General features: G+C 40.9%; 1 protein-coding gene across 1 annotated transcript; it reads left to right on the top strand.

Annotated features, from left to right (window-relative positions):
* Positions 1 to 608: 608 nt before the first annotated feature.
* On the top strand, positions 609 to 8,718 carry si:ch211-114c12.2 (uncharacterized protein LOC336578 homolog). The gene is made up of 10 exons (XM_041801011.1): positions 609 to 699; positions 1,885 to 1,946; positions 2,132 to 2,809; positions 3,169 to 3,789; positions 6,615 to 6,727; positions 6,886 to 6,973; positions 7,063 to 7,135; positions 7,777 to 7,848; positions 7,951 to 8,100; positions 8,204 to 8,718. The coding sequence occupies exons 2-9, from the start codon at positions 1,906 to 1,908 to the stop codon at positions 8,089 to 8,091; spliced, it is 1,827 nt and encodes a 608-aa protein (XP_041656945.1). The 5' UTR covers positions 609 to 699; positions 1,885 to 1,905; the 3' UTR covers positions 8,092 to 8,100; positions 8,204 to 8,718.
* Positions 8,719 to 11,802: the final 3,084 nt, after the last annotated feature.

Raw genomic sequence — 11,802 nt, 5'->3', positions numbered from 1 at the left:
ATAGCCTGTCAAGGGACCATCAGAATCACTGATGTGAGTTAGACTACAATCCTAGTTACCTTAGATCTGATGGTGAATAAAATGCTGCTTTTTTGTTCAAATGTGCATAGCCTGTGCAAACTGTTGTACAGCTGTAATGCCATTGCTTAAAATTTGGCAACATTACTGTGAAAATATCATGTTGTTTTTGAGTATAAATGTGAAGTGGATTTTGTAAGTTTTTAATGTTTATATGAAAATCACCCAACTGAACTGCACCTTTAATTGGTATGTACTTTTTTCTTGTAAAGTACCAATTCTAACTTGGTTATAACTGTAGATATTGATGAGGACATCTTTACTGAAGTTAAGCCTCTCAATGTCATTTTGTGATTCGATCGAGATCGAACTGATCGATCGAGAAGGGAAAGGGACGTCTAAACAAAAATAATAATGGCATTTGATAAAAATATGGGCTGACTTGAAAAAAAAGTTGATAGTGATAGAGGTGGAAAATCAGTAAATAGTAATGTTTACACCTTTACCCTTTGACGCTCGCTGGCCTCGCGCTGAGTTACTGGGTTATTCAGAAGCTCGCCCCTAGCGATTGGGAGAATACTGCATTGATAGTTTTGAGTGTCTCTGCGCATGTGCGTAGCTTGTTCATTTCACTGATCAGCAGCGCAGCAACCGCACTGCTTCTCCGACGGTTGGTCTTTGGTAAGTAGAAAGCTAAGTAATTCAAGTGTATCAGTTTTTCGATAATTTTGATATTTTGTTGTTTATTGTGCCTTAGGTACTGGTAATATACCCAAGTGACTCTCAGTGAAAAACATTTTTCGCGTCATGCTAACGCTAGCTTACTACCCAGGCTTATAACTTGGCCTAGGTAAGCCTTGTCTGAAGGTAAGGTTATTATTAGCGCTAAAACGAACTGCTTGTTTTAGCCTGTAGTTTTAACGTTAAACATAGAGAGATACTTAATAACACAAATAGGATGTTGAAGGGTTGTTTTCTGTCATAGAGAAATAGTAGTCCTGTTTTCCTCGGCTGGCGATCGTCTCTGAGACCAAAAATGGAACCACAGTCCTCATTCACAGGACCGTCCGACGCCTAGACACTTTCACGACATATATGAAGATCCAGTTTACGCTTCCTTTCTTGGTTTAATTCCTATATCTGGTAAAATCACATTTAAGACATTAAAATGTTACGTATATTAACCAAGATGGCAACGTCTTACGTTGGACGTGATATGGGTAGATCCGGGTCATAAATTCGAGTTACGCCAGCTTAATCCAAAGTAAATATTATAACTCGGAAATGTGAAAGCCAGGGACAAATACCTTGAGATGGGGTTTTGTTTGTTTGGCTGTTTTCCATATGGTTATTTAACCCAACTATGTTCCCTTGGACAAATTGTTTATGTTTAAAAATAGCAGTTTAATTAAAAAAAACAAATGCGGCGAAATTCTAGGAACTTAAACCCATTTTTTAACTATTGAGGCATAATATTATCAAAGAAAGTTTCTCCTTGAAGATTTTCTTAATTTTTACGTCATATTCAAACATTGAAAGGAAGTCAATTGATCAGATCAGGCCTGACCACACTCTTATCTCTGATTAATGGTTTCCATGTTGTTGTGGGTGGATCTGAGCACTGTCAGGCCTTCATTTTGAGTGAAATTTGGACTTTGTACTTTTCTCTGATAAGAGCAGGTTTGTTAACTTTCTACACTCAACTTTCGACTTAAAAGAAGTTAGTAGACTGTAAATAATCTCTTGCCCACCCAAATGTCTCTAATGTATACAAAACATTTTAAATGTTAAAGATGGGGCTATTTTTAGGACTGTATCCTATCTGCATAGTGTTGCCCACACTCAGTATTGTTTTTTTGTGCACAGATTGTTTATTTGCGCCCAAAGATGGTCAGACCACATTTTGGACCACCACGCTTAAAGCCCAGGTAACATTTTTTGGTTATGTCAACTTTGAATGAAATAGTGTGGTGTTTTGTGCAAAATTTCTGCATATCTTGTTAGGGGTACTCATAGTTGTCTGGGCTAAGTTGCCCCTTGCTGTTGCATTGTGAGAGTTTGAATGAAGATATATTTAGATAACCAAATGTTTGTGTTTTCTGTGCCCTTTCAGGTATAATGAAGATGATCATGACATTGGACCGAATGATGGAAATTACAACTCCAACACCAAAAGTAGAAGAGATGGCCAGGGCTACCGAGGAAGCTGGAGGGAATCCAGAGGCAGAGGACGCCCCCCAATTGTTGGAAGAGCCCCCCTGATGGGAGAGCAAAGAGAACCACGTTTCAATAATTGGAGGTCCCAGAATCAGGATTCTTATCAATCTTACTCTCCCAGAATGGAACCACATCACAGCCAGAGGAGGCCTTCGCCCTCCAGGCCGAACCGCTCCCCTCATGCCCCGCATCAGTCAGCCTCTCGTGGTCCTGCACAGGGATCTTCTGGTCAGAGAGGCTCAACTTACCATGGCCACCCCTCAGGTCACAGATCCCCCTCTCCGAGACATTATCGCAACCACCCAGCTGACAGGAGGCCAGGGCCTGCGTCTACCTTTCAGGGGTCTTTCAGGGGCCACAAAAGGCAGTCAGGTTTCCCCCATCAGGAGCAGCGGAGTCGAGAACCTCGTGGAGATTACAGTCCCAGAGAAAGACCTCATGAGTACCCAGGTCATGGCATGAAGCGCTGGAATGAGGCTGGAGCTTTCTCTCATCCACGCAATGGAGAACACGGGCCCTCTGGGTCACATAGGAGTCCCAGGGAGATGCATGGCAGGGGCTCATGTCCAGAGAGGTACAGGAATCATGCAGCAATCCCAGCTGGGTAAAATCTAACAGAGGAGGCCGGAAGCTGGCCCAGTCCTCCTAGTTACAGGGGTCATAATGATAACCTCTGCTCTGCCCCAACCCAAATTTAGTATAAGGGGTTAATGTGGTTCTGATGTAAATGTGGTTTCACCTGCCATTGAAAGGAGGGTTACTTCTGTACTAGCTCTGAGTTTACTTCTACTTCCTTTTTCATCTGTCATGGCATAATGAAGGGGCTTCAAGATAAAAAAAAAATGAGATAAAAGTTAAAAGTTCCACCTCCCACTTAACAGGGCAATGGATCTGTCATTGTAATGATTTCTGTATTGTTTGATGGATATACAGGTGGTCATCTGAGCAAGAGTCCAGGAGGCAACGTGGTCCAATGGAGAGGCAGGGAAGCCGGTCCCACAGCAGAGAACGGGCACAGGATGGCCCTCACCCATCCTCTTTTAGATCCCCCTCATGGAAAGGAGGCCCACCATCATCCTCCTACCACAGGAGCCCTCAGGAGAGGCAAATGGCAGGACCTCGCAAGAGGAGAATATCTGATATCAGCATGCCCACCTCAAACCCATCAATGGAGCATGGCAATCCAAAATATCCCCGCAGAGAGAGACCACAGCTGCTCAGTATTCCCAGGCCATTTGGTGGTAAACCATTGTCTCTTCGGGAGAAAAGTTACCTGATTAAGAGCAGGCAGTCTCTAATGAGGCTCAGACTTCCTCCACATGTGAGACCGAGGCCTCGCCCTGGTGACCCTGCTTCACAGGGGAGTGTGAACTCTCTTTTTGCCCTCAGAAAGAAACGTTTCCAGTCAAATGCAGTTCCCCTGAGAAAGCTTGAACCAAGGAGGGCAAAACCACAGTCATCCCCCAAAGAAGAGAGCAGTGCCAGCAAGTCGTCAAGAGACTCTGATGCAAGCAAAGAACAGGTGGAGTCTCGTCGGTCCTTGAACACTCACAGGTACGGTATTTTCCTTCTTGCACTGTTCGCAGGGGCTTGATGATGATTAGGAGGTCAAGAAAAAATGTCTCTATGTGAAGGGGGTACCAGCTGTGGAAAATGGAGATGTCATGATGAGCTTAATGTGAAACAAGATTCAGTTTATGAAAAGCTGCAAATGCCTCCCTGTCTGCGTGCTGCACATGTTTCAAAATATCTTCCTGTCAAGTGGGCTGAAGAGAAGGTGCCCACAACCTGACAGTAATGCCAACCCGGTTTCAAACCTGACAAAAAGTTAAATGAGGAGAGTGGAAAAAATAGTTGAGCCGCACAATAACATCGGTCTGTGTGCCTTGGGTTCTGTGATCTTGAAAAAAGTGCTCTTCAAAATGTTGGGAAGACCTCCTCTGCCTCGATAGAGAGCAAATCCATGTTGAAGCTGAAGTTATAAGATTTATTGTAATACTGTTAATCAGTGCATGCAAAAAAGGACATGAAGAGGACTGCACTTAAATGCACCTAAAATGACCCACACTATTTGTCATGCTACCCCTGAAAATATCTGGAAAAAATCTTAAAATCTTCATTAAAAAATACATGGATTATGATAAGGGATGCATCAACTGGATATCTACTGATAATGGCAACTATTCACAATGGAAAACACATCACAGGAAATTAATATCTTGCAGCCTGTTTGTTTTTGGAAAATCAGCAATCAAAGCCACTATGAACTGTGACTCCTACACAATGCCATAAACAGATGAAGTGGATTAAGGATGACTGGATGCTGAAAGATGCCATACCCTCAATCAGTTTTGAGAAACTAAAAGGACCTGCATTCATTTTTACTAAAACATAGCACATGCATTTTTGTACTTTTTCCTTTTATTGAGTAATTATAAAAAAGATCTACTAACAAACATCCCTGCCGATTTTCATACAGGGAAACATTAATAATACCCTGACAAAGAAATGGCCAGATGCTCGATTTTATTTTGGCTTTGAAAAAGGCAGTCCACACTCAGGAATTTTCCTCTCACACATTTGTCAGATGCAATGAAGACCGACTGATGCCCAGAATGCATGTTGGAATATTGGAAAAGGATATCAAATTCAGAGTTCATTCATTTAAGCCAGGAGGCACTCAAGATCTGCACTAAACTTATCGTGCCACCTGAATTGGGAGGATGGAGGATGGTGCTGTAGCATTCCTGTCCAGAACAAAAAGAAAAATAATTCATACAGCTACTCCTTGCTTTCCATACTGCAAGGATTGTGACGATTGGTGTCCATGAGGAATGCCTACCCAGCTGTAGTTTTGTGGGCAGAAAACCCTATAGAGACAGAAGAGCAGCAGAACCAGCAGGAAGCCATTGACCACTGGAGTCTTCTTTTCAGCAAGAATTTGATTAAATTTACCAGAGATGGTGACTAAACAATATTTTGGAAGTCAACAGAAAAGCCATCATATGACCACCTCTGTTTTAACATAATCAACAATGCCTGCTATGAAATAGGCTGTTAAAATTTGTCCAAGACTGCTGGAAAAGAGAGAGTGTTTGTATTTGACAACCCAAAAGAAGATGCCACATCCTGATTTCAAAAGCTCAAGATACAAGTGGTAAAACAAGACGGACCAAAGAGGATGGATCAAAAATCAGAAGAGCAATGTGAAGAGGAGTTTTCAAGTAGACCGAATTTCAACTTCAGTGTTTCATGGGAGCAGAGGCTGTATCTGTTTGGCCTTTAGAGTCTGGCCACTATATTCTTACCAGCATGAATGGCTCTGGGCTGGACCCACATGCCAGCATGTGCTGTGGTCAGTCACTGTGTGTAATCAGAGGTGCACTCTCAGCTGGGAAGAAATCTTATATTCCCTTTAGGAGGCTAATGCTACCAACCAAACCCTGTATTTGTTCACCTGAGAAGGCAGGAGCTCTACATCTATTCTTTTTATTTTATCCCACTGTTTCTTGGGGTAAAGAGAGCAGTGTTCAAGATTCTCGATGGGGCCTAGAAACAAAACAAATCAGATGGTCCTCTTTATGAAAACCCCAGCTTTGTTTCTAAATCAAGTCAAACATATCACATTTTAAGAAGATCTGAAGATATATCAGTCTCATTTGTTGGCACTTAACAAAACCTGGACTAGTTTGTGGACCGAACAACTGGATAATCTCTTAAAACTGCTGCACAGCCATGACAAAGAAGCTGACAGAATGGATAAAAAGACCCTGTGGACAAGTTCACCATTCAATTCTGATTCACAGCTGCCCTCAAGACTCATATCTCCAATTGTTCTCTAATGTCCATCTTTGGGAATCTTTAAAATGATGAATCTGATGTCCATCATGTCAAACCCTTAGGAGAACCAAAGGAGCAACTATTTCACTCAGAATTTCATACTGTTGGTGAAAACAAAGCATGGTCCAAAGAGAGGAATGATAGAAGATTTGAGGATGTGATCTAAACCGATATCTAAAAGTTCTCTCAAGATTTGCCTGCTCTAACAATCACTGAGTAACTGAAGAGGGCTCAGATTGATTCAGGGTACAAAAATAGGACTAAAGAAGCACGACAGCCCATGGTTTTTGTAAGTACCCATGTGTGATGCGTTGCTTTATGATAATTTGTCTGCTTGCAAAACAGTGCTGATCATTACTTTTTTGAATGCAATAGTTTACATTTTGATTTTACTTAATGTCTGTTTCCTTTAACTCATAATTTGAAAAAGAAGATGTTAAATCTATTCAGGCCATATGTAACATGAGCATATCCTATAACACAATGCTGGGGTATTAATACTGATTTCATTAACACTGCCTTTAATGATCTCTTCTCAGATCTTCTCCTATTGAGAAACGTGACCTTGTTGTTTTGTCTCACTGGCCGCCGGGGCCGAGCTCCTCAAAGGACGGCTCGCCTCCAAAATCTCGCAGCCCAGATCCAAAGGATGGTGAGTTAGTTGTGATGCAAGTATTTCTGAATATGAAGTATTTCTGTCCCCAGATTTTTTTTTTTATCAACCTTTCTTACAATCTCTTGGTTTAAGCTCGTAGTATCTTTCTAGTGGGTTAGGTTTTACTATATTGTCTCTCTTTAATAAATCTTCAGACTCTCCTGATGGCCGACTCACCAAGTCTAGTGAAACAAGTGACTCAGTGGAACGTAAACGAGGCTATTTGGACAAGAGGGTGTTTAGGTACATTTCATGAAATATCTCAGTATTTTGTTATTTGAGAAATTCAAACTTTTGGACTCATGTTTTGCATACATCTTATTTCTTTGCAGACCATTTAATTCAATGCAGGACAGCGGGCGGCGTGGTAGGCCCTTCAGGAGGCCAGGGCCAGGACCCATGCAAGTGAGTGACACATTTTTGTGCTTAGACTGTGCAGACTTGAAGCCCTACAGCAGTTTCAGGCTGGAATGCGTGGCGACTATAGCCATTAGCTCTGGCTTGTGCCGTCACTGCTCTCATACCAGGCGCAGGTTTGTGCATGTTAGCTGGGTCTCCCTTCTGTCACAGTCCGTTCTTTTTTTCATAAGTTTTACCTCAATAATCCACCCTACAAGTGACCTGATTAATCTTATAACTAAGCTGGGACAAATTACGAAAAAAGCACTGTGTCCAAAATGGTTCATTGTCAAAACTTTAATGCCTAACTGGAAATGCAAGTATTGTAACAGTAACCATTCTGTTCCTGTATATTTTGACCAAGATATATAAAAGAGACATGTCACTCATGCAAGCAGTCTGGAAGCCCAGACTTGTTAACAAGCACCCTGAAAGTCAAGCTGTGACATAGCTGCTCATATTCAAGTATTTAAGATAAAATAGAATAAACTGCAGATCATTTGGTTACTAAATCTTGTGCATTTTCTGTAAAGGTAAAAATTACTGTCATGCATTCTTAGTATCATGAAATCCGTTCTGTGCAGAAACAGAATAAGATCAGATTGTGTTTGTGTGTTTGTATTGAGCCTCACTGCTGGGTTTTACAGAGACCGAAGTTTCCTGGTGGTCCAAGGAAGACTGGTCCTGAACTATCTGGAAATATCAGAAGACCTCTCATGGTATGCACACATTCTTCAAAGATCATTGAAAAGACAAAAAGCAATTTGACTTAAGTTACTTGTATTGACATTTTTCTAATCAATATCTTTAAATTTAACTAGGAGAGCTTTGTGCCACGTCCCTTCCCAAACCAGAGGCCGGTGTTCAGAAAAAGCCACACAATCATGTCCAAGTATCGCAACATGAGAATAATGCGTCAGCGTGCACCTTACAACCGAGGGCCAAACCAACAGCGATGGTAAAGACCTCTGGTAAGTTATCCTGAGGTTTGGTTGTGAAATTCATCACTGGCATTATAATATTTGTCTTTTATTTACTGCTAGAAAATCTAAAGATATTGTAATTTCCGTACAGGTCCCAGGACACATGAAACAGAGAAAATCCCTTCAAGATCATCTCTGCTGAGTGGATTGCACAACCTCCCCTACTCAATACAACCCCTATCCTTCTGTTTATGGTCAAAGTGTTCTTGCTTGCATTTGTTCTTTTGTACTAGTCTTTGAGTTGACACATGGAAGTACCATGGTACTGAAGTTTTAAAGGATTTATAACATATGCCATTAGGACAACTACTACTGCTTTGTTTACAGGGTTAACTTGTTTGGAAATTGCTGCTTGTGATTGGCAATCTTTGTATTTCTGAACTAGTTTTATTTTTGTTTTCATGCAGTGACCAATTTCAGGTCATTAGTCCAAGAAATATTAAAATCTCTGCTTTGTTGCCCATTAAGACTTACCACATGAGATGTGCCGTTTAGTTATGGGTCTTTTTGATTAGAAACTGCTGCTTGTCATCAAAACTTGAAAAGCTTGTATGAACAAGTTTTCATGTTTTTTGAGATTTGAAATAAATGTAACTTCTTTTTGAATTGTCTTTTTCTTGTTGATTCTGAGAAAGGACAGTATCGTATTTATTGTCAACAAAGTAAATTATTGAACAGGACAATTAACTTTACAGTTTAATTCTGTAAATATAAGAAAGTTGTTCCCTACACAGTGTAATGTATTTTCTATAACTAAACTTACTGTTTGAAATCAACGTTGAGTTGGTTGAGAGTTTAGTGCTCAAAATTCTGCTGAAGGAATTGGTTTTGTTTTCATACATCATAAAGAGGACACAAATCAGATAGCTGAGTGAAGAAGAGCCAGATATCCATAGTTTTCATCTGTAGTACTGCATAAGTGGTGTGGCAATTATTTGAAAATGTAATTGAATTCACCTTCAGGTTAGACATAATGAAGGTCTGACAAAATTATCCTTGTACTGTGGGTACGGAAAGTATTCAGACCCCCGTAAATTTTTCACTGTTAATTTGCAGCCATTTGCTAAAATCAATTAAGTTGATTTTTTTTCCTCATCAATGTACAATCAGCAGCCCATTTTGACAGAAAAACAGAGAATTCATTAAAAAAGAAAAACTGAAACATCACATGGCCATAAGTGTTCAGACCTTTTGCTATGACACTCGTATATTTAACTCAGGTGCTGTCCATTTCTTCTGATCATCCTTGAGATGGTTCTACACCTTTATTGGAGTCCAGCTGTGTTTGATTAAATTGATTGGACTTGATTAGGAAAGGCACACACCTGTCTTTATAAGACCTTGCAGCTCACAGTGCATGTCAGAGCAAATGAGAATAATGAGGTTGAAGGAACTGCCTGAAGAGCTCAGAGACAATTGTGGCAAGGCACAGATCTGGCCAAGGTTACAAAAGAATTTCTGCTGCACTTAAGGTTCCTAAGAGCACAGTGGCCTCTATAATCCTTAAATGGAAGAAGTTTCGGACAACTAGAACTCACCCTAGAGCTGGCTGTCGACCAAACTGAGCAAACAGGGTAGATAAGCCTTGGTGAGAAAGGTAAAGAAGAACCCAAATTTCACTGGCTGAGCTCCAGAGATGCAGTGGGGAGATAGGAGAAAGTTCTAGAAAGTCAACCATCACTGCAGCCCTCTACCAATGGCATAGTGGCCCAGCGTAAGCCTCTCCTCAGTGCAAGACGCATGAAAGCCCGCATAGAGTTTGCCAAAAAACACATGAAGGACTCCCATACTATGAGAAATAAAATTCTCTGGTCTGAAGAGACCAAGATTGAACTTTTTGGCCTTAATTCTATAGGTGGTATTTGTGGAGAAAACCAGTCACCTCTCATCACCTGCCCAGTACAATCCCAACAGTGAAGCATGGTGGTGGCAGCATCATGCTGTGGGGGTGTTTTTCAGCTGCAGGGACAGGACAACTGGTTAAAATTGAAGGAAAGATAAATGCGGCCAAGTACAAAAATATCCTGGAAGAAAACCTTTGCCAGAGCGCTCAGGACCTCAGACTGAGCCGAAGGTTCACCTTCCAACAAGACAACAAACGCCTGAGACCTAAGCACACAGCTGAAATAACAAAGGAGTGGCTTAGGAACAACTCAGTGACTGTTCTTGAATGGCCCTGACTTAAACCCAATTGAGCATCTCTGGAGAGACCTGAAAATGGCTGTCCATCAGCGTTCACCGTCCAACCTGACAGAAGTGGAGAGGATTCCCAAATCCCCGAAAAACCTGTTACATTATTCCCAAGAAGACTCATGGCAGTATTAGCTCAAAAGGATGCTTCTACTCAATACTGAGCAAAGGGTCTGAAAACTTGTGACCGCATATTTCAGTTTTTGTTCTTTAATCATTTTGCAAAAATGTCCACAATTCTGTGTTTTTCTGTCAAAATGGGGCGCTGTGTGTACAATAATGAGGAAAAAAATCAACTTTAATGATTTTCGCAAATGGACGTAAATTAACAAAAAGTAAAAAATTTAAGTAGGTCTGAATACTTTCTGTAATCACTGTATTTTCCATATTCCCACTTCAAGGTGCTAAATCAAAGTTGGGAGGACATCTTGGTCTAAAAACTGAGCATGAGCAGGGTAATAAGCTCCTGCAACCCCTCTGAGGGTATTTGTGTTGTGTGTTATTATAAACTCCTGAAATATCAGGAACTGATTGGCTTAATAACAAAACTACAGAAGTGCAAGTGTGAAAAGATGCATAGAATTAAAAAGTGTAGTCCTACATTTCCACTGTGTAATTTCAATTTTGTTGATACCTCTTTTGAATCACAAAGCTCTTGCATGTACTCTTGTAACCTTGAGCTGAGGCTAAGAAAAACTTGATTACATCACTGGGGTCCGTAAAAAACAACAAAGCATCTTCCTCAAGAGACAAGCCCTTTTTTCTCATGCAAGCCTACCCTGACCCTATCCTGACTTGTTTGTTCACACCTGTCCCTCACAGCAGGAAGTTTTCCTGTCAGGCAATGGAGGGTGGGGGAAGAGAAAGACACTAGGGGCCTTGCAGGGAAGCTAAAGCCAGGGTGAAAAAAACTATTGTTGAATTCACACATGCAGTTTACAAGGTAAATTCAGGATTTTTTAGGAGGTTTGTGCAAGTGTGAATAAAGCTAAAGACAACTTACAGTAGACTTAGTTGGCTGAATGGCTCCCCTTCTGACAAGAACTGGGGTTTATTTGTGTAAAAAGTGGCATAATCCTTTAATGACTTACTGCACAAGTGTCCTAGCAGAATTTAAGCCAAATTAAGTGTTCTTCTGTGAACACTTCCCCCACCTCTCCTTTCTTTTCATCAGCAAGTACCTGTGAGACAGACAATAGCAGATCAGTGCTGATAAATACCTGAGAACAAGTTTCTGCCATCGATTTCCAGTAATGATATGTGTCTCAACGGTGATGTCTTTCAGGTTGGTGTGGGAAGTGATTATTCTACAATTGTACCTTTGACATCCCATCATTACAACCTTTCAAACAGTGGACCTGAGTGACCAAACAGTAACTTTTGGGTTTGATGAATGAAGCTAGTGGGCAAATGCCATGCATTGCAAAACACAATATCGACAAACAGCAGCAAGCAGAGAGAAAAACTACAGGAGAGAGTAAAGAAAACAACCACACATGC

This window comes from Cheilinus undulatus, linkage group 12 (assembly GCF_018320785.1).
Source record: "Cheilinus undulatus linkage group 12, ASM1832078v1, whole genome shotgun sequence".
In the NCBI taxonomy this organism is placed as follows: Eukaryota; Metazoa; Chordata; class Actinopteri; order Labriformes; family Labridae; genus Cheilinus; species Cheilinus undulatus.
This window is presented reverse-complemented; position numbering and strand designations above follow the sequence as displayed.